General features: G+C 39.0%; 1 protein-coding gene across 1 annotated transcript in view; it reads left to right on the forward strand.

Annotated features, from left to right (window-relative positions):
- smyd2a (SET and MYND domain containing 2a) overlaps positions 1–23,683 on the forward strand; it is a 40,428-nt gene that overhangs the window by 14,351 nt on the left and 2,394 nt on the right. The window contains exons 4-11 of the mRNA XM_035422816.1: positions 1,667–1,727; positions 6,713–6,837; positions 12,756–12,823; positions 14,248–14,350; positions 17,003–17,113; positions 17,397–17,517; positions 20,105–20,279; positions 21,569–21,677. Of these exons, the coding sequence (XP_035278707.1) occupies positions 1,667–1,727; positions 6,713–6,837; positions 12,756–12,823; positions 14,248–14,350; positions 17,003–17,113; positions 17,397–17,517; positions 20,105–20,279; positions 21,569–21,677 (873 nt within the window). The remainder of the gene's footprint in view (positions 1–1,666; positions 1,728–6,712; positions 6,838–12,755; positions 12,824–14,247; positions 14,351–17,002; positions 17,114–17,396; positions 17,518–20,104; positions 20,280–21,568; positions 21,678–23,683) is intronic.

Below are 23,683 nucleotides of genomic sequence, written 5' to 3' on the forward strand. Positions count from 1 at the left end.
GCTGGTTGAATTTTATTTTGAACAATTGTTAGCATGCTGTGACAAAGTAGTGAGTGCCACACAACAACTGTGACAATTTTATTTATGTTAAATGCATATAACTAATCTAAACTTCATTGCGGTCAAGGAGTTTTTGATCCAGGACATGTGTAGTTTCACCTGTTTTATATATGGAATCTCTCGGTATTTTAGTTCAAACTAAAAGAGAACAACTTTATTTTTGCCAAGATAATTATATTTGTGGCACTTTATTTCTACATAAATTAAGAATATAATTTATTCTTAGTATTGTAAATGGTACAAGTGTCTTGCTTCATTTAAACCATTTTCCAAGTCTCTGTGATGCTCACATCTGGAGTTATAAGGCCTTAAATAGAACACCCCCTAAATTGGCGAGGATTGGCCAGATTTGGCATGTGCATGAGGGGTTAAAGTACAACATGTGCCTGTCACAGCAGATTAGAGTCTGGTGCTTGCATGCCATAATCCAAAATTGTGACGGATTTTGGAAATAAACATGGATAAGTAAATTTCATATGCACTGAAGACATTCATAACCCAGAAAGAGCAAAGACGGCAAAGGCCTCTTTCTGGAATCAAGTGCTGGTTGTAACATTATCTGTGTCACAGGCTTAAGGTTTAGAGCCTGCAATTTACAGTATGAGTTGAGTGAAAGTGTATAACTTGAGTGTGCTGGCCCCACACTGTCACCTGCTACTGTGATGACATTTTCTTTATGATGTATATGTATATGACAATCTGGTGAATGCACATGTTTATATTTTTATTATACTGTTAACTTACTGTGGATAAGGACGTCTACTAGCCTAATTGAATCCAGTTTTTCTTGCTAATGTGAGCTGTGCAAGTTTGTTTTTCAGTTGCAGTTATATTAAATAATTAGATCATAGGTCAAAGATGACAAAATGGCTTGCTGCTACTTTAGTTAGGCATCCAGAGGTGAATATGCATTCAGTACACTATTAACTGTACAAGAGGTGCATAAAATAAAACAAGATGTATGCTTGATGCTGCAAACAGGTAGCTTGTTAGCTTGCCAGAGAAGCAGTTATTCTCCATTTATAATGTGTAATATCATGAGATAGCTCCAACAGCAACACACATGGGGGAAGATTGAACAGACTCTTCCCAAGCTGCTCCTCCCCAAAATAGGAACAGGGTTCTCCCTGTGATGACACTTGACAGTCTGCCCACTTCCAACACAGCGGATTCAGGACATACTTAACATATGGATACAACAAAGAATGGTTTCTAAAATCAATCAGTATCATCCTATAAACTAAATTTGTAATGTTTGAGAGAGCCTTTAATTATATTTACAGAACATCAAATATATGAAATATACATGACACCTGGTGCCTTTTCACACAAAGGGGTTTGGTAAATGCATGCATAATGCTTTTTCATTATATTGTATTAGGCTAAATATTATATACATTTATTAAGCTTTTTTGATATACATGTATGTCACATGTCTGTTGAATAACATATTAAAGAGATATGTATGTCATTTTCTGAAATTAAATTCATATACAATTTAATTAATAGGATTAATTATCTTTAATTTAGTGACATGCGATGCTAGATATTTTTGGGGAAAGTGTTTCACAGTATTTTTGACAAATAATCCTTTTTCGGTTTACAGAAAATGCAGGCAGAGAGGAGTGCATCGGAGAAGCTGCTGTTGGTGAGGGAGTTTGAGGCTCGTAAGTATGACCAATTCTAAATCTGCTATGTGGTTTTGGGAGAGATGGAGAGCTACTAGCTACCTCCCCTGCCAGGTTTATGCCTCTGCCCGGCACAAGCAGTGCAACACTGAGCATTAAATCCTCCCAGGATGTTAGCAATAGTATTTAACCAATTGTGTCAACTTGTTGAAAGCAGGATTACAGTGGTGGTGGAAATTTAAACTGATGATTCAAACAAAATCAGAGAATCACCCTCAAACTTGCCTTATCAGCGCAATTCTTTACTGGAATGTCCCTGATGTGCCTGTTGTTGCTACAGTGCTGTTCCTAAACTTTAAGGTCAGAGTGTGTTGAGTTCTCAAGACCTAACAAACTGTGTTTTGAGATGAAGAGATCCAATTGTTGTGGCTATTTAATAGGATTGTTAAACCTATGTGCAAAGGCTTTGTTTTCATTGAAGTGCAACCACAGCAATGCAAGAAAACCGACTGGTAAATTGTGTGTATCTCGTAGTAATCTCGTAGATTTCCGTTTTGTTCTCTCTGGCGGTACCAACGGCGAGAAGCGGTAATTGCAGGTGTGTTTTTGGACCTCATTTCCCAACTTCCAAACAGTGTCGCCTGTGTGTGACATCAGTCAGCTGGCACCTGGGCCACGGTAACTATAACACTTACTATTTACTGAATAAAAATGGTTAGAAAAGTAACTTTATGTACATACTCATTCATTGTCTAACATTAGGCTAACTTAAGCTGTCTTTACACTGCCGAGCCGGGTTAAAATGCTGTAGCGGACCTGGGGTAGAATTAGTGATGATCAGTTTCCACAAATGTTCTTTATCCACCTTTTGCCCGGTATGAACATCTTTACACTGCAGAGAAAAATCTGCGGGATTCGCTGTGGCTCGTACAATTATGTATCTCGTGCACAATAAACATTGTCTTTCTCGTGAATGATTGTTGTGTGATATTTCTGAAACAACTGCCTTGCAAAATGTTACCCCTGGTGTTTCTGGTTTTGCTAGCTAAACTGTTAGAGAATAAAGCTGAGCTGGGTGTTAAATTAGCAATCAGAACAAGAAGAATAAAACAAAAACAAAGGATATTTAATCAAAAAAGGGCATCAAGGCTGAAGGAGCATATGAGGAAGCGTAATAAAATAACAACGCTAATCCATACTGCGGTATTTTTTTTATTTAGTTTTCTCCGGCTTGACATTTTTACACAGAAATCAGACCTGGCTCTGCTCCACCTATACCCCAAGGTTAATGCTCTGTGTATATTATCATATGTTGATGAACTTGATGGCAATGTAAATATGTTAATATTGTAAATAATGTAAATAATGTTAGCTACCATTTAAAAAAAAAAAATTGTTAGCAGACATTAGGCTAGATTATGTTAATTACATTAGCTAGCTAGCTAACGCAATGTTACCTGATATGAGAGATGGCTACTGACTGTGCACAACATTGTCTAAACTAATGTTGCCTTTCTTGAAATGGTCCGGTAGCTAGCGTTAGCTGTGCAAATAACTATGTAATTTAGTAATGTTACATTGCCATCAAATGTAATACGAAATCTACATCAACAAATAATGACCTCTCCTGTTACACAAAAACTTTTTAGGATTCCATAACACTAGCAGACACCGGAAAAAAACATTACGCCTCTCACACTCACAAGTGAGTTGAAGAGAGAGCCTGTTGCATTAGCTCCGCTTACCCTCTCTGGCGGACCAACCACTGATGGGTGGTGGAAAACGCGTCGCTAACTGTGCGCCGCCTGTGATTTTTTTCCCGGGAATGTCGCCACAGACACCCAGTTCTTTAATCATAAATTATAATAATAATAACAATATAAATTAATATAATAATAGTAGGCTCAATCACCATTGTGTTACCTAATTCAGCAATATATAGTGACTTAATAGACATTTATTTTAATGAAAATCTTTGAGATATCCAGCAGCGGTGAGGACATGGAGGAAACATACGGCTCGGACTTAGCCATGTTCAGCTTAAGCTATTGGTCCTCCGTCTAGCATGAGATGTACTTCAGGCAAGCTGAAATACAAAGTGAGACTGACTGAGTGACTGTCAGTATAGAAATTGTCTGAGAAGCCATGGCAGGAATTGACAGACAATCAGGACGTTTTTGGGCATGGCAATCTTTTTTGTGTGGGGATGGGTGGGGGTGGCTACAGAGGCTGTGGTTTTGGATCAGCAAAGTGTTTGTTGCTAGCAAGCTTCCCGCTGAAATGGCCCAGATACTGCGAAGCAAAGCAGACAGGGCTCATTCAAGAGTTAGATTTAGCCTTGGAATTACTTTCCCTTGATAGTGTCAGCTGAAGTTTGCCAAAGGGATGAAAAGCAATGTAGAGTTGGCTTGTTGTCTGTTGTACCTGTCAGTAAAGTTATCTCAAGCTATCCAGTTAGGGTTGCCAGATGTCCAGTTTTGCACCGTGTCCGGTTTTCAAATAATTTGTACATGTCTGGATCGTGTCTGGTCTGAGTAATTAATGGGAGTAATTTACCAGTAGTTTCTAATGAATTTGTATGTCAGTGCCTCGGTCGGGTACTCGACCTGACCTCAGGGTGAGTGGGTGGGATTGAAGACAAAGTAGGAGACTTCTTTGATTGTAAATTCAAGTCTAAAAAATCCTGCATAGTATGCCTTTTAAGCAGGGGTTTTCCAACTCAATTCTGAGGACCTACTGCATATGGTCTTTTGTTTGTTTTTTTGTTCCAGCCTCTTCTGAAGGATGATTTAACCTCAACAAGTCAGAAATGACTATGTATACCATGAAGGATAAATGTACCACATTGACATTCCAGGACTTTCAATTAGTCAGATCAACTTATGCTAATGCTCTGTAGTTCTATAGTATGACAAACGATTCTGTTAGAGGTCACATTTTTAAACTGATATTTTAGACTGATATTTAACTGATTCTGGACTGACATTTTAGTCTGATAGGTGAACGCACCGGTGTCCTAACCAAGTGTGGATGCTTGGTCAATGAAACCAAAGTATTGGTGGAAAAAGAAGAGTTAAGTGACTGAGAAAATGGCAATGAGCAGTGCCTGCATTTTCTTGGAAGTGACAGTACAAAATCCAGAACCATCCAGACCAGAAGCTTCCAAGCCAGGCAGTGGTGGTGAGTTAAAAAATAAAAAGGTTGATTTAGTGGCAGATTCCATGTATCATGGGGCTCTGAGCACCTGACTGGCTGTGCTCTCCATTGACTTTGTATTGCGTGAAGGTGCCTCCTTGTCACTTTCGTCTGCTAGCAAACAACAGAAAAATGCCTAAAAGCTGGTATGTGGTGGGATGCACTACCAACTGGGTAAAGAACCCAGAATTAAGTTTTTATAAGCTGCCGAACCGAAAAACCTGTCCTAACATTGGAGTCTAGTGGCGTGTCAGCTAGCAAGCTAGCAACAGGCTACAGTATGTTACTGTTATTCGAAATAAGTTGGAGTTGGCTAGCGACGTTGTTTCAAGAAGCTTGTAGATGGCTAAGAAGAAGGGGAAGCTAAAATGACAGCTACTTAGCTAGCGTTAATAAAATTGCAGGTAATAAGTAGCTAACATTAGCTAAATTCTAGCTGCCATGTTTACGGTTAATTTCTGCATCAGTTTCACCAGAAGCCCCCCGAGCCCAAGGCAAATACTGTTTTTCAGAGACCGTTATAACATCGCTACACTGAAGTAGCAAGCTTGAGCTAGACTAACACAGGTAGACATAGGGTGCTAAAATAATACTTTGACATGCTGAAATCTAATGTTTTTAGCTAGCTACAGGCATTTTGTTAGCGTTTCAGCCCTTGGTTGCATATTGTGGCGCCGATTGTTTTCCCCTTCGGTGGGCGTGGTTTTCAGAGTATGACGCAACGCGCTCTGTCTCTATAGGGCTGGTTGAGCAAAACTTGCAGAGATGAATCTTCAGTTGAAGCGACTGCTATTCTTAGAGTAGTGGCTTTGCTGAGAAGCCTGTCATAAAAACTCAGAGGTAAAGACCCTTATGTACAGGAGGGATTACCATTTAATCTATTACATGTTAGTCAAAGTTTTACATTTCTTCCTTTGTATGTCAACAATTAATTAATTTACTGCAAACTGTGTGACCGTAATTACTATTGGCTGCTTATTTTAATGCTAATACTTCCTAGAGCAAAAGATAGTCCAGCGTCGGAATTCACATTGAATTTGACCTTTTTCTCCCTCATTCATCCTCACCACTTTGCTCTTTACTGTATGATCAGTGCTGTTGCATTCACAAAAAATACATGGTTACATTTATTTAGAAGTTGTTAGGAAAGTGGTGGACTAATTTCACAAGCCTGTTCACACTTCACACCCCACTGTGGTTTTGACAGCTCAGCTGCCTTCTCGCAGCGAAAAAGATTTACACCGGGAGTTCAATGGCCTGTCCTCCATTGCACCTGTCACATGTCCCTCACATCTCACGTCAGTCTGTAAGAACAGCAGCAACTGAAATAACATTGAGCACTCAGGGTGTGACACAAAGGAATCAAAAGCACCCAGGGCTCCAATAACAGAAGTGACCCAGATTCAGGATAATTCTGGGGAAAAGATCCAATGACCATCCCCCCTTTTGTGAGAGAGATATACTTAGTGTGGTCAGGCTCTTCTAGTTTTTTGTTCCATCACTCACGTTTAAGGGATTACATTTATGTAGTGAAGGGGAGAAACTCATTTCAACCACCATCAGTGTGTAGTACCTATCTGGGTGATGCACAACAGTAATTCTGTGCCGGAACAGCACAGTACCACACATCAGCTGAGGTAGAGAGGAAATTATTGAACCAGTGACACTGAGGGATGGGTGTCCCGGTAACAATAAGTGGCATGGGACCTTTAATGACCACAGTGAGTCAGGGACATTGTTAGGACATGATTTTCAGTTAGAAGCTATGGATTGTGATCAGAATAAGAAAGTTCAGTCAAACTTGCTATACTTGTCCCCTTGTTTTGCAGATCTAAATGAACTGGACAATGAGAAGCGAGAGATGAACCAGACGGACATAGCGGCTCTCCATTACTTCTATTCCAAACACCTGGATTTTCCTGATCATGCCACCCTCACAGTACTCCTGGCTCAAGTAAGCTAACGTTCACACCAATGGGTGACATTCTAATTGAACATTTCCACGAAATTGGCTTTGTCGCTCTGTTGACAACTACAAAATATGAAAATAACATATATGTAAAGGCAAAAAGAACCTTTGCTTCTGCCATATCACCTGGCAAGCTGTTCCATGCATTGACAACTCTGTCTACTGGAATGCCTCCTGATGTTTGTGTGTAAATTACCTTTCTGCAGACTGAACTAACATTTAACTGATCCTAAATTGCCTTATATTCATATGTATTGTCCGTTTGAGGAAAGTGAAATATACATTTGTACAATTTTATTAGTGAAATTCCGCTTTCTGGTGCACTCTGAGGGCAGGGGGCCCATGCAATTGCATTTTGAAACAATGATGTGAAACTCGCCTGATTCAGAAACATATTTAGTTTTTGTGTTCTCTTTTTTGTTGTTTTTTATTTTTTATTTCCCACAGTCTACAACCACTATTAATACCTGGGGGGAAACCCTGCTATCAAAGAATGTCGAAGATGCTATTAATAATCAAAGAACCGTCATTTAAGAAATTTAAGAATCAACACATCCGAGAACTGTGATGTTCCTTAAGTAATACACTTCCATCGATGGAACACTAACACTAAATTTATTTTAGCCTTCAATTTTTTTTAGATGCACTGCTGGCTATTAAGACCAAAATTGCATAACCTGTGCAGGATTTTTTTGTTGGCCACAGAATCAGTCTTCTGGACAGACCCACTTCCTTATACAACATAAGTCATTGCTGTCTTCTACAGTTCAGAATCATTTACTGTAAACCTGTGACTCACTAGTGTGGGAAAGCTGTTCAGGCAAGATATTTCCAAATATAACAGGCAAGGGTCAGGATTCTGTTGATAAGCCTGGGTGTTTTCTGGATTATTGAAACACATGTAAAAATCTGTAGGGTGCCAAATGAATCAGGTATGCATATATTTGAGTAGGATTTAATTAGCATTTTGTCCTCAAGTAGGGGGAACAAAAAAAATCTGGATTGTTTGATGACGCATGATGTCACAGCCTCACCCGGGTAAACTGTTCTCCAACAAGTCACAGGGAATTAGATTGAGTACAAGCTGGTACAAGGTTTTTATGATGTCAGGACATTATGCTTAATATACATCAGCTTCTGTGAAATGACATATTATGATATAAAGAGTAATGTTTAGAAATGTTTTCCTATGAGTAAGCCAAAATATCTATTTTTGGAGCCTGAGGGAAATGCACTTGGAAAATGCATCCTGCAGTGTTGAAATGCAAGACTCTGAAAATAGATTTTTTCATTTTTGTTTTGTGCTGCTATTTAAAAAAAATCACAATATAATTAAGTGTCTGTAGGTCACTTGTATCCTTGAGCCAGGTACTGTGACCTGAACTGCCTGTGTACATATTTAGCACTGTAAATTTGTAACATAAAAAATAAAAGCCTTAACTTTTATCTTTTAGTTCTTTTTAATCGGGTTGTCAAATGAGAACTCAATTTTCATATGCACAGTCAAGCTGACAACATCAAAGTGTGCTGGGAATTTAAGGGTTTATGTAACCATTCAGATACCCAGTCAGATGTGAAAAAACATGCATGTTGAAACAAATATGTGAATACTTCACTGAACAGAAAAGGCACACAATACTGGCTCCACAAATGTGTTGAGCTGATGTATTATTGGGCAACCCAGTGGATACTAATAAACTAATCACAGATGCTTCAAGTACTGTCAAATTCAAATTCAAATTCAAAATGCTTTATTGGCATGAAATACACTTGTACTTATTGCCAAAGCGTACACATAGAAACAGGAACAGGAAACATGAAATACGAACAACATTGTGGAAACGACAACACTTATGTCACTTATGTACAGTACTTACCTATTAAGCCCACTCAAAAGTTAAGACATTTTTTACATATTGTCACATTTTTTGTCTACAAAATTGAGTAAAAATGAAAGATTGATCTAGTTTGAATTTTTATATACTTGATTCATGAACTTTTTAGTATTTGAGATGACAAAATATGGAATATGTAAAACATCCAGACTTGGTTTAATAGGTTTCTGGCACACTAATTAAGTCAATAGGTGTTCCAAATAAGCTTACCCCCAAATTGATAGAAAAGATTTTACATTTATTTCAGCTTATTATATTTTTTAAAGTTTTATTTAATTTGTAAAATACATTGTAATGATGAAATGTACAGTAGAAAGTGTACACCCCATGGAATCATTTCCACATTTTTGTGTCAGTTTGTATCTGCTTTTTTCCCACTTACCTACACAATGTACTCTACTTTTAATCTCATGGTGAGCATTTTGAAACTTACGCCAAAATCTTTAGATTAATTTTTTTCTGATACTTTCTTTTGCCGGTACTGATTATGCATACTGTGAAATTAAAGGACTGATAGCTGATCATGCAGACTAAAAAAACTAAGCCTGCCTTTTGTCAGATATGAATGTTTCTCAGATTGCAGTCACACTCATGGTACAAGTTAAACACTAGTAACACATACTGTGACTAGCACTTAGTTTAGATCTCATCTTACATGTTTCATGATTATTCATGACTTATTGAACACTTGCCCAGTTAGTGCAGAGATCCTTGTAGTATTGCCTTCTTGATTAATGTTACATGCCTTACAGTAAGCATGCGTGAACACAATCTTTTTTTGTTTTTGTTTTAGACATTTCATATTTGAAAAGGAAACACTGCTGTTTGTTATATGTCAACTGTATGTAGTTAGGGTTTTCAAGACATTCTTATCAACTGGGTTTATTAGGAGTGTGATGGACTTAATGGGAACAATTGTGTATCATGTTTAAAAAGTGAGTCTTAAATTTATGTGAATGGATATTTAGAAAACAATTCCATCCATTCGTTACCTATACCTGCTTATCCTGATCAGGGTCCGGGGGGTGCTGGAGCCTATCTCAGCATGCATTGTGCGGGAGGCAGGAATGCACCTTGGACAGGTCGCCAATCTATTGTAGGGCTAGAAAACAATGAGTTGGTTTGCAATGAGCTTGAGCTCATTGGCACTCACCTGCCGCTTCCGCCTGTGGGACTGCATCAGGTCGCTGAACCCATCTCCATCCATCACTGGGGAAAAAAGAAAAAGTTGTATACACTGTATCATGTGGTGTAATTAGATGTGTAATGTAGGCGCGTCACAGCATCCAATGTAGAACGCTTTAGGGCTGAAGACTGAATTGAAAAAGAAAACATCAGCAATGCCAAACACTTCAGATGAATTGGCGTAATATCCATAAATGTTCAATCAGTCTCAATCAATCAGTCAATCAGTCAATCATGCTTTATTTATATAGCACATTCCATACATTCCATGAAGCACCCATAGTGTTGCTGTTTAGTTCCCTTCTTCATTCATGTATGACAGGATTGATTGACAGTTTCAACAACAAATGCCCAATACCTTCAACTTTAAACATGTGAAATCAACAGCAGTTATTTAGTTAATGCTATTGATAAAGGGCTAATAATTGTGTATAAAATTGCTAAAGATAGCAATCCGAACAGCGGAGCTACCCCACACAAGAGCTTATGATAAATGGCACGCATAGCTCAAGCTCTCTTGTAGAGCTCAAGCTACAGCAAGGCTGCAGTCTTTAACTTGGGTTATTATGTAGTATCTAGTGTACACTAAGTACGAAAAATATTCACATCTATCAGTTCACTTCCTTTTAGCTGCTGACCAATGTTGAAGTGTGGAAGAATAAACATGAGGGTGTTCAAGGCACCCTTGCATAAACATCATATGATACATCATTGGAGGGCTAATTCCATTGGAGGGAAGAACAGAAGGGAGCATTTTAATTTGGATTGTCATGCCGCCATGGAGCTCCTCATGAAAGTGGATGGGGAACATTAGACTTTTAAAGGCAAAAAAAAAAAAGATTATTATGTTTCTCTTGAAAAGCAGATTGTGAAAATATGTTACATTTCTTAGGCAAATGTACAGTAAATGCTACACATTTTTCGGCTGGACCGCAACAGCGGGGCCAGCCCTACAAACGCGAATGTCTGTGACTGAGTGACTGAATGATGAAGTTACACCATTGGTCGGCCGGATCATGTGTGTTAGGTCCAGCCATATACTAGGTTTTAACCCGGTCTTGTTCGGCTGTTAAACCGTCCTTACAGTGGGCGAAAACAATTGGTGGCGCTCCATATAGTTAGTATGAGCAGTCAGTGGATTATCAAGATTATAAAAAATTTGAAAAGTTGTATGGTGGTCTGTACGAATAAAAATAAAAGCAAAGAACACTGATTTTGAGTTTTATGTCCCTCCCGTGCTAAAAGACTGGGCCAATGAGGAGAAAAAAGTGGATCCATACCATTAGACGGGAGGAACACTCTGGGATGCTGAATCAAGGCATGTCTATGTTTGTAGTAGCCGGTGTACTTACAACTCAATATCTGTATGCTGTGTCAGAAATGGTAATTTGTATGTTTGTTTAATTTGTTTCTTTTGAATGTAATGATGTGGCATGTTACTAGATGGCAACATATACGTCACATCACATGCTAAAGAAACACGCTAGCTAGTTATTATGATCACTACTTAAATATGTTATGGTGAGCAAGCAAGCTGAAGTGAAGATGCTAACGTTTGTCACATGACATCCTAAAGAAACCAATGAAACAAACATGGGCCTACAAATTATTGCTGTTTCTGACAAAGACTTCTGCTAATGAAAGTTGTAAGTATTTACTGGTGTTATAAGGTATAAGGATTTAAGTATATTCCTTCGGAAATAAAAATGTTAGGAAATAAGTTAGGGACATAAAATAATTATTAGATGACTTTTATTATTAATGACTTTTGTCATTTGGTCATACAGTAGAGGCAATTTTGAGTTACTTCTGAGGCTTTACTGCCTGGCCCCTCCTACCCTTTCAAGTTTCTATAGTTAGCTCCATAAAGTTTTACGACAGACTTTTTTCTTTCTTTTTTTGTTGATTTGGCTCTGTACTCTTTGTTGTTACAAAGCTCCTTTGTTAAAAGCACTATACAAATAAAAATTGATTGATTGATTGATTGATTGATGCTCCACAATTTTAGATCTGTGATCTAACAATGCACATGTGGTTTAAGTGCAGATTCACAGATTTTGTTAAAGGGAATTGTATACATTTTTGTTTCAGGAAAACACTTTTTACACATAGTCGTCAAATTAGGACAAATGGCTTCACAGGTGTTTGTGATTAGTCAGGTGTGTTTAAATTGCTTCCTTAGTGCAGGTGTAAGAGCTTTCAGTATCTAGTCGTGATTCTAGGCTTTTGATTGCCTTTGGAGTCTGTTATTGGCGTTTATCTGCATGAGGACCAGAGATGTGCCAGTGAAAGTCAAGGAAGCCATTGAAAAAAAGTCAAGGAAGCCATTGAGAAATGAGACTGAGAAATAAGAAAAAAAAAACATATCCTAAGACAAAAATAATGATATCCTATTCAGCTGGGATAGTGTCTCTTTTGTTTCTGGTGGGTTTATGACACATTGCTGCATACAGTTTTTTTCTACATGAAACAATTAGTAGCCTTCACGGCACAAATGATGATTGTCGTTGAGACACTTATCATAATAGGCCTTTTATGACAGCTGTCATAAATGGCATATGACATGTTGTATAGTACCATTTTTATGACTTGTTACATGATATCGCAGTATATGTCGTCGTGTCACTCAAAAATATATGACATACAACTGTCTTCACAAAGTCAAAATTTCTTATGATGGTTTATGGCACATAACTTATGTCTTGAAGCATTATGAAGTGCTTATGACATTGTCATGAAAGCATTATAAGTGAAGCGTCAAAGTGTTACCTGTATGTCTTTGGGATTTCATGTCATGATCAACTTCTGGCTTGTGCTCCTTAGGTAAACTGCAATGGGTTCACCATCGAAGATGAGGAACTCTCCCATTTGGGCTCAGCGGTGTTTCCAGAGTAAGAATCATGTTTCATCCAAGTCACTTCCCTCTAATCTATTTATACAAATTTATTCAAGTGCTGACATATGGCACCCTCCCAGCCAACTGAGTATTACCACATTGAAGTCACAAATACAAATATCCGCAAACAAGAATAAGCAATGGCGATGTGTGAAACACGAGTGGAACATATCAACAATATATTTATTGGATTTTCTTGTTTTTCCACAAGAACAATAATACAAACATATAAGCAATAATTAAACAAACAAACAAAAACAAAAAACAGCTCAGGTCAGTAAACATATACAGGAGGTTACAGGAAATAGCCTATATTGCCGGCGAGTCGCAGGTTACAAGAGTTACAGGAGACTCCTTGTAAAATAATGGAAGAAAAATCAGGTCCGAGATAATTCAGATAGGGCTGCCAGACTTTGTAGAACTGATCCGTTTTGGTGTGTAGAATACTTGTAAGATATTCCAAAGGAACCAGCTCAAATACAACTTTACAACGGCCCTTAACAGAAGGGCCCTTATCAGTAGTCCATTGTAATAATATATTTTTTCTAGCAGCAAAAGTAAGAATGTTATATGACCTTTTGCTAGCTACAGTAGTAATATTTCCACTTGGGAGGCCCAAAATCAATGACCTTGGATCCATTTCCAGATCTTTGTCAAATACCTTTTCCATTTCAGACCATATTTCAGATCAATACTTCTGTAATTTATGACATGACCATAGGCAATGGGTTAAGGGACCTAGGAACATACAATTTGACTGGAGTTAACGAGTGACCAGAGCCCTTATCGCCATTATGATAACTACCTTATTGTAAATTTGTAAAATGTTCCGCTGAGTCTGATTCTTGCTTAGGACATAACTGAAAGTTTGTAGATGATGCATTTTTTTCCATTTCCATTTGATTCCCATTTGAAAGTAGCTTTTCCAAACAGCCAAGCAAAAAGAGATACATCCATGCAAGCTCCTGGCCTCTCTGTCAAACAGAAAATCAGTGTAAACTAGATTGAGACTTTGCTAACTGTCAGTGTGCTTAGAGCAGTAATCAATACAGGGGTTATTGGCTGACAGGAGCTGTTTAAGAAGTAGCCTGTGACATTTAGCAGTTTTCATGCAGTTTCATTAGCTAGAACAAGGAAATATTTTTTGTTTATGGTTCAATTAAGAGGTGTTGTGAGATGACAGTTTTGTAACTGATAGGCTTGTTTTGTGTGAATTTAAATAAGGGCCCTGTTAGAGTGCAATGGTGGCTATAATGATGTAATAATGATGCAGATGATGTTTAATGATGCAGTTTTGCAGTTCACTATAAGGGTGTTTACAGTGCCTCTTTCCCTTTCTTTTGGTCTCTCTCTCTCTCTCTCTCTCTCTCTCTCATGCTTGATCTTGCTCCCTCTCTTGCTCAACTGTCTCCTTTAAAGTGTTGCTCTAATGAACCACAGCTGTTGTCCAAACGTCATCGTCACATACAAAGGGATTGTCGCTGAGGTGCGAGCTGTCCAAGAGATCAGCCCAGGGGAAGAGGTGAGTAGAGAGGCACCAACGACTCGGAGACTAAAGTAGGCAGTATACTTCGTAAGAAGTAGAACTTTGAGCAAAACGAAGCAATGAGAACAACTGAAGAACAAAAAGACACGGTGTTGTGTGTTCGTACGGTGCAGTGTGCGACGGCCACCAGGGAGAACTTTTGGAAAACTTCTTTCTTGTTCTCCGACCTCCCCCTCTCAGCTATTGGTCCAAATATCACATGGTTGGTTACGTCATGGTTGAGAGTTCAGAGGGCAGACTTCACATGCTATTGTACGGAGAGTCAATGCCAATCTCTCCTGTAGAGATGGGAATTCTGAGTTCCCGCATGTTTGATGAATGGTGCTACTCGGTTTCAGCAAGTCATCAAAATGCCTAGCACACATTCGGGAAATAAGAGGAAGTGTCTAAACTCCACATTTGCCGAATGTACAGACAAAAATCTCCATCTCCTACTCTGATTTAAAGGGCAAACTTACCATCTCCTTCGCCTTTTTTTCTTCTTTTGCATAGCTAGATAGCCTAAACTAAAGCCACTTTACACACTTCAGCCTTTTTGTTTTGTGATCTTGCGTAGCCCTTCTCTTTATACATCCATGGCGTAGCCGCGAGACGCAGGTCTGGGCGAGATTCCAGCCCTGGTTAATAGCTGCCTCGTAATTATTCACGCCCCAGCGGCGTGGAGTGACTTTAAATGGTGCGGTGTTCTCACTGAGTATACCGACAACAGTGTTCGTGGACATGTTCGCCGATGGTTCTCAATCCTGAAGTTCTTTCTTCTTACTGAGTATACTGCCAGCTTAAGGCTTCTCTCACCACTGGGGCCACAGCCAATAGCCATTCACTGTGTGAACTCAGGGTTGGGCGACCTGCCTAAGACATTTGAACGTTGGAAAAACCCTGGGTTAATACTCCTCGCATCTGTCCATATGACTTTGTTTCAGAGCTGTGGTTTTTTAATCTACTTTACTCTTACTATAACCTGGCCATTCTGTTTTGAGGCTTACCAGTGATTTGCATCTTGTGTGATCCTTTGAGGTTATGCTTCCGTGGTCTACCAGGTCATATTGCTGAGCTCACCAGATTTTTCAACCTCATGATGGCCTGCTTTTCTGTCATTAATGCTTTCTTGGTCCTCATGTTGCGAGACAACCACAGCAAACTCCAAATGCAAATGCCATACCTAGAATCGACTCAAAACATTTTGTTAGTTTTCTTGTGCATAAACTAATGATGCAATGACACAGCTGGCCAAGAAACAGCTGAGCAGCTAGTTGTCCCATTACCTTTGCTCCCCTGGAATTGGGGATGGTAGTAAAATGGCTGGAAAAAAGATCCCATCTAGATACTGTTAATGCACTGCATTTTTGTTTCTTAAATATTAAGTGAACTATTTTTCCCATAAGAAATGCATGAAACAAGACACATTGTGAAATCATAAAGTTTTTAATTTTGGTGTTTTTAAAACTATTTTTAACAAATTTTATTTTGTAATAGCTTGTATGATTATGCTTCTGTTGTTGTCACCCTGGTTTGTATGTAAAATGTACAACTGTGATTATTTATTCCATGCTCATTGAAGACTGAGCCAGCTAATAGATTTTAGCAGACAGCTTAAAGTGTGACAGTTTTCCGTATCTCTCCCCCATAGAAAATTATCCTGCATTTTCTTGCATCAACCCATGCAAGTAACTTGTGCTGTCGACCACCTCCTTATTAATCTCGCTCATTATTGGCTTTTGTTCTTAACATTGGACACAAATGTGCCTTTGTTCCATCTCTTTGTTCAAATGCGCTGTCAGCTGTCTAGAATTTCATAAGGCTTTGTTCTGAAGTGCCTTATTTAACTGTTAGCTGTGTGTCTAGACCAGTGAATCAGATGGCGGGAAACGTTGTGTCCTCAGCTTAATAGTGAACGCCTTGAGAGGAGAGGAAGGAACCAAGAGTTCCTCTGTGTGCAGTGATGATTGTAACTTTTTTCATGAACTAAGTTTTTTTTTTTTTTTTAAGACAGTCCAGAATACAAAAATATTTCTTATTTTTGAGTTGATCTGAGTTGTAAATATGTTGTAAGTTTTTCTGCCTATTCATTAAATGTTTGGAGAAATTAGTGGTTCAGTGCTTTGTCCGTGCTGTGCATCTGCTGAGCCAGTGCACGGTATTCGTTTGCCATCTGCAACTGAGTAATTCATGGCTGTAAGGTGCAGAGCGTCAGCATGGAAAACTTTCATGTCCATTGTGATGGATTTTCCTTGAAGGCATACTAAATATGTAAAACATAATTATCTGTCCCATCTGTTGATTTATCTGTGAGCATGGATATGCTCTCAGTTGTCAAAATGCACCAGTCTGCTGCACATACTTGTGTTTAGCTTATTGAATGGACCAGATATTTGTTTAGTCTCACAAAACTGCATATAATTTGGGATTTTCCAGTCAAATATTCCAGTCACTTTTTCCAGTCAAATATTTACATTAAAAAACACATCTGTTAAATCTTGAATGGCATCCAGACACAGCTGAAGGCTGTCTTTTCCCCTGCTGACAGATGATTCTCCCTTGGTTAATTTTAGACCTTAATTAATATTTCTTTGTGCGATTTATTTTTAAATTTCAAGTTTAATTGCAACTCATGTCTTTCTCTTCCAGGTTTTCACCAGCTACATTGACCTCCTTTATCCAACAGAGGACAGGAATGACAGATTGAGAGATTCCTACTTTTTTACCTGCGATTGCAAGGAGTGTACAGCCAAAGACAAGGTACTGTAACACTGAGAGCAAATTATTATAAATCATATTAACTGAGGTCTCAGCTGAATCACTGGATTACTGTATTCCATGTGCATCTACATTTAGCATGTTGTACAACAGAACAACTGATATAGTTTGTGTATCTAATATACATGAGATATACACAAACAGAAAGGCATATCTCATATATGTTGTCTACTTAAGCTTGTTGTCTTCTCTGTTTTGCATTGGGAGGAACAGGAGCTGGGTTTTGTTTCAGGTATCAATTCCCTTTCTCCCTACGTCTCTACAGGATAAGGAAAAAATGAAAGTTCGTAAGCTGAGCACACCCCCAGAGCCTGAGGCTGTCCGGGATATGGTGAAGTATGCCAGGAATGTCATCGAGGATTTCCGGAGAGCCAAGCACAGCAAGAATATCCTTGTCAGATCTGGATTATTGAAAAGTGTGCCATGGTTAGGGTCACATGGGGGTCAAAATGTGGAGTGGGAGGAGCTTCAGCACTATAAGCAGGGATGGGGACCATTTAAAGCAAACATACTTAAGATTTTCACCCATTTAATATGTTTTGTGCCTCTTTGATATGGTCAAGGCAGGGGTTCTTGACCCCTTCTCTGTGGGTCCACGGTTAAGAGCGCTTTCATTTTCTGATGTGCAATGCGTACACGTCACATTAGCGTAATTTCTTGTGTACTGATCACAGTGTGAATTTTATGGTTTGTTTCAGTGGACAAAGTAGCACGGAAGCGCATAGATTATTTTATAATTAAATATTGCACTTCATGGCACTTCATGATGTGGACCTGACAAAAATGACTATTGTAGAATGGCAGATACTCTGCTAGCTGAAAAGTCTGAAAGTTCAGTGCCAGTTCTGCAGAGTGAGGACAACCATGGTGGTTCTCCAAATCGCGTGGTGTCACCAGCCTTTTCACACCGCAGCCCACAGCTGAGCTTGTGTAGAGTTGCCTCATATGGCATGCAGTCCAAGGGGACCCGATCATCCAGTGGGGGTCGCTAGAGAGTGAAGAAATGCAGACAGTTAAAGGACTGAACCCTTCCGTAGCTTGGGCGATGCATTCGCCAATTACCTGTTACTCCGACACTGGAATGGTCCGGACTGGATCCCAGGCTGTGGGGCTTATCCTTGCACCGTAGCATGGTGCCTTAACCGAATGGACTTTGAGGTTTACAAGAAATATGTATTATTTGAAGAAGCATCTTTTATTTGTCCTGAGATTTGTGTTATTGTATGGTGAACTCTTTGTTGTAGTGTGCAGAGTGCAGGATGCTGTTTAGAAAATACATGTGTCTATTTATTTTGGGTAAAAATATATTTTTCCACTTTGGGGATCGTACACTTGATTTCTAAGCATAAAAGTAATGGAGAAAGAGCTACTCCCGCGATGGCTGAACGACCAACCATGCATGTTGGGTTTAGGGACTGCCTGCCCACATGCGTCTGGGACTGTTTTGCTTTGCTTCATATTTCCCTTCACACTTCACATTCCATTTTAAATTTCACAGGGTGCTATGTTAGACTCAACCCTGTCAGAAAAGCGAGAGTTTGAAAAGTAGCACTTGGGTCAGGACATTAGCTAACTCAACCATGTGCTCGTAGCATAAATTCTGCTTCCCAGTGTGAAAATTTCTGTTATCTGCGGAAGTGGCTTTCCGCATGGCAGTAAAGGTCACCCGCATTTTCACAAGTGATAGCGCTTTCTGAGCTTGCCCTTGCAGACAGCTGAACTGCTGTCTGCATGTTTGCAGTCTCTGCGTGAAACCAGAATAACTGGAACGATCTACAGCATTGCCTTCCTCAGGTCACAGTGAACGTCTGACTACATGGGGAACTGCTCCTGCAGTCTCCGCAACCTCCCCGGGGATCCAGGCAACACGAAAACGCCTCTGTCTGAACTCGTTACGCTGACTCTGTTAGACTTCACGGAAAACAGACACGAGAACAGGCCTCTGACTCAGCCTCCAGTCCAGACACCAGCTGTGTCACAGTATGGTTCCGACCCCAGAGGAGGCAGGTTTATATTAAACGATACTAAACCCTTTCATATTTGGGAGGAAAAAATGTAATTAATCAGATTGAAGCATTGCCGCTTATCCTAATAATAATCTAACATGAAGCAAACACTGGTAGACTGTAGGCAGGCATTTGTCGTAGGGTGGCACGATATATCGAATCATGTTTTTTTTTTTTAAAGGATTATAAGAATAGCTGCCACCAGGGGGCATTAAGGCAATCTTTCGTCTTTTTTTCTTTAATCGTATGATTAAAATATTTTAATTCGTTAACTGGATGTTAGTTCATCCCCACAGCAGCAGGACACATTCTCAGGTAACAGGTTTTTAAATTGATTTTTATATTTTTGAATCTACTTAAATTAGTGTATTGTGTGTTCCTAAGAAAATGAAGAGGGGTATGGTGACCTTTATGTTTTGTTATCAGCCTTGGCATCGGACAAATGTAATGAGCCAACCTTGGTGACATTGCAGGTCTAGACATTCTTTGAGCTTTTTATTAATCTGATTGTTTATACATTGCAATTGTTGGAATGTCCATTTGACACAACCTGACTTAAATGCCAATTCTGATGTAAAATAGAATGGGAGAATTGAATGTATTACATTGGTAGTGTTCTTCCCCAAGAGAATTTTCAAGAAAATCGTAGAACTCAAGCCTGTCCCCCCTCAAGGTTTGTTATAACTGTCAAAACCCTGTTCTTAGATGCTTAATGTAGGTAAAAGGAGAAATATTTGTTCTTGTGCTGCTCTTTCATGAAGTTAATTAGGGATCTTTTGGTCCCAAAATAAGATGTGCCTTCAGGAGGGGAGACATTTGTGTCTCCTGGGGTGATGTTTTGGCCATTTTCTCAGTAAAAATTCAGTTAGACCTCAAATACTGTGCTTGGAATTAACATTTAGTAGTAACCAAAATGTTCAGTGTGGATTGAGTCGGTGCCCGAGACCTTTCCTTGACTCCACAGTACCCCCTAGTGAGCTGCTGGAGATGTGTGAGCTTAGCCTGGATAGGATGGGAAGCATCTTCGAGGACACCAACGTGTACATGCTGCACATGATGTACCAGGCCATGGGCGTGTGCCTTTACCTGGAGGACTGGGACGGAGCTATGTCTTACGGGGAAAAAATCATCAAACCCTACAGGTAAACCCTGCAAGGCAGGTATCACTGTCAATCATGTTGAAATCACTTTCCAACTGTGGCTTCTCTCTAGGTGCTGTAGAGTAACGGATGAAGGACAAAGTGCTTTACCATTAAATTTAAATCTGCTTGCTGTAGACTTCAGCAGAGTTCATCAAGATATAGCACATGTGTATCTTAGGGTGCGGTGCAGGTATTAGTGTAAGAGAAAACATTATGTAAATTATTTGCAAACGTTTCATTTAATTGACTTTAAAGGGCCTGTTTGACTTAGTGTTTCACTCCAGGATACATTCTCTTGGACTCATTTTAAAGTACCCCTGCATTAAAGTACCCATGCATTTTAAAACTATAAAGAGTATTATTATAATTATCTGATAAGGATGTGTTCAGTATGGTTTTCCCACCAAAATATGTTCAATACTGAAAATGGCTTAGTAGTATCTCTACACCTTTACTGTGATTGAGAATGCCACAGTCTATGAATATGCAAGGTGGCAATGCTGCTGTGGTCCTGCGATATATAGTAGTCACAGCATACGGATTCCAAATTCTAATTTCTTTGCGAACCTATCAAGTTCTGTATGACGTTCTGGATACAAACATTTCCTCTATGCTACCCGGTACACCCACGTGATTTTTAAAAACAAATTCCAAACCATTTTTATTTTAGAATGGGCTCCTTTGGTAATGAGTGGAACAAAGTTTCTACCTCGGGATTGCATCCTAAATCTGCACTGTCTGCTATGTTCAACACTACTGTCACAACAATGTCACTAACTGGTCAGCTTTCAGTGCTCCAAAGTTTCAGTTTACCACATTGCTCTCCCTGGTAATTTGCATATGTTTGCATAGTGGACCATAATAGTTTCAACATAATTGTGACTACACAAATTTTGCTCGTAGGTGCACTTTTCTAACTGTGATTATAGGGAAGTACAGAGAAGCTCTCCGTCTACAGTGGAAGAATACGGAAAAAGGCACTCTGGTGCCAGGTTTTATACAAAAGCCAGTTTTCACTGTGGTGTGAAAGTCATGCTTCCCGAAGGAGTTAACACATTAGAAAAGCATGCGTTTGAATGGAGGGGGGTCTTTAAATAATAGCTTTTTAAAGAAAGCTCCACAGTAATTAAAAACATGGTTTAAATAATCATCATAAAAACTGTTGTTTGTTCACAAATTGACACTATGCGGGCTTTAAGCTGTTGTTAAGCATTTGTATGTATTTATTGATGTATGTATGCCACATGTGCTGATGCAGGAGGCAGATCATGTGACTTTTTTTCCTTTAGCATGCACTACCCAGCCTACTCTCTTAATGTGGCCTCCATGTACCTGAAGCTGGGGAGGCTGTATTTGGGACTAGAGAAGAAGTCTATGGGAATAAAGGCCTTAAAGAAGGTAACACAACAATCTCCTATCCACACTGATTTAACAATTCTCCTGTGAAACCACCCCAGTTGTCCAAATGTACGTAAGGACTGTACCTCAGGTTTTTTAGTCGAAGACGTGCAGGTGCCAGTTTTTCAGTCAATGTAATTATGTGCACACCGATCACCCATGTCAGATAATATTATATACCTAAATGCTTGGGGCCTCAGGATTTGTTGCTTATCTCTAAGTTGGCTCTGATTTATTCAGTTGGAGTAATTAATCAAGTGCATGTGAAAGCTATCTCTGAAACATGTAGCATCAAGCCCTCATTGACTTACTCATCTATCACTGCCCAAAGGGACTTTAGGCCTGTGGCCCTCCCTCAGGTTAAGTGTGCCCTGCTGGAAAATCTTTGATCAACTTTACATCTCAAGAATATGGAAAGCATATAACTCATGTTCAGAAGAGAAAATATCAAGATCCTAAAGAGCAGCACAGTTATAAGATAGTAGCACATTCAAGAAATGGTATTCAGCCTTACTTTTATCGCAGGTGAAATACACACCTCTTTCTTCATACCTCATTATAAATTTTCATATCAGTTTGCTATTGGGCCTAACAATGACAGCATGCTGATATTGCTAAACAATTGGAGGGCTTTTTAGGAAACATGTCATTGGTAACAGGTATCCACTGAGCATGTGTGTATCCATGCAGAGTCAAACCAATGTCGTGTGCCTGGAAAATTAGCCGCTGTGATATTCCAACTTCAGAATGAAAATAGTTGAGGGGTTCACAGGTCTGAAAGGTTAAGGTGCATTTAAGAAGTAGTTCCTCATTGAAATAAGTAAAGGAATGACATGCTTATTGGATAAAATTGAAGCGTGAGATCAAGATTAGTCCCTCTCATTGGGTTTTAATCATTTTGAAGCTTCTGGAATTTTTTAATGATCAAAGGCAATATTCATATAAGGTGTGACACAACTTATTTACATTCTGTTACATTCACGTTCACTTTTAGTGGAGTGGCTATCATGAGTCATTACGATTTAGTATCCATTACAACTTGTTTTCACTCTGCAGCCTTTTCATATTGTGTAGCTAGGAGCTCCTCTTCATTGCTGCCTGGAAGCCTTTAGGATCCGTGATGCAAAGAACTGCCAGAATTACGCTTTCATTAAAATTGTATTGCAAGAAAATCAACAATACTGCTGCTGTTCATTCTGCCTTTCTCACTGGGTTTTAGCATGCTGTCATGTAATTTGTAGGAAAATAAGGATCAATGAAGGGTCCCAGAGAGTAGTCAAATACTCTTGCACTGTCTGATGACTGTTTGGAATTCTTCATTATGAAGCACAAATATATTTACTTTAGGCTAGGTTTCCACAATAACAGCTGCTCCTATTTATATCACTAATCCAATCCATTTATTTTATATTTTTGGCACATATATCATTGGTGGAAAAAGTTTTAAACGGGCGCAAACCGGAAGTTTGTGTTAACAGTTATTGAGAACATTAAGCCTGAATGACTGGTTGGGATAAGAACCGGGCTACACACAGGCCCTCCTGGAATGGCCTAAACACCTTAGTCTCAGTCATCAGGTGTTTACACTTCCCCAAATTAGGATACCACTGGGTTTTACCAGCTAGTCTATACTTTAATCAATTAAACATTTGAATTTCTAAAGGAATGATTTGCCATATAGTACATTCAAAAAATTCAGGTAAAGTGTAAGTAGATCTCATTAAAAGTTCTGTGATGAGGATAAGGGATGTTTCTGCATAGGTCATGCATAGTTATTTCTGACATTATGTGGCCTTTGGAGAGTAAGTCATCCCTCGACAGATATTGTTACAGTGCCGTGAAAAAGTATTTGCCTCCTTCCTGATTTCCTCTATTACTGCATATTTGGCATACTAAATGGTTTCAGATCTTTAGACAAAATGTAATATTAGACAAAGGGAACCTGAGTAAACACAAAACACATTTTTTTAAAATTATTATTTCATTTATTTAATGGAAAAACTTAT

This window comes from Anguilla anguilla, chromosome 6 (assembly GCF_013347855.1).
Source record: "Anguilla anguilla isolate fAngAng1 chromosome 6, fAngAng1.pri, whole genome shotgun sequence".
NCBI classification, from domain to species: Eukaryota; Metazoa; Chordata; class Actinopteri; order Anguilliformes; family Anguillidae; genus Anguilla; species Anguilla anguilla.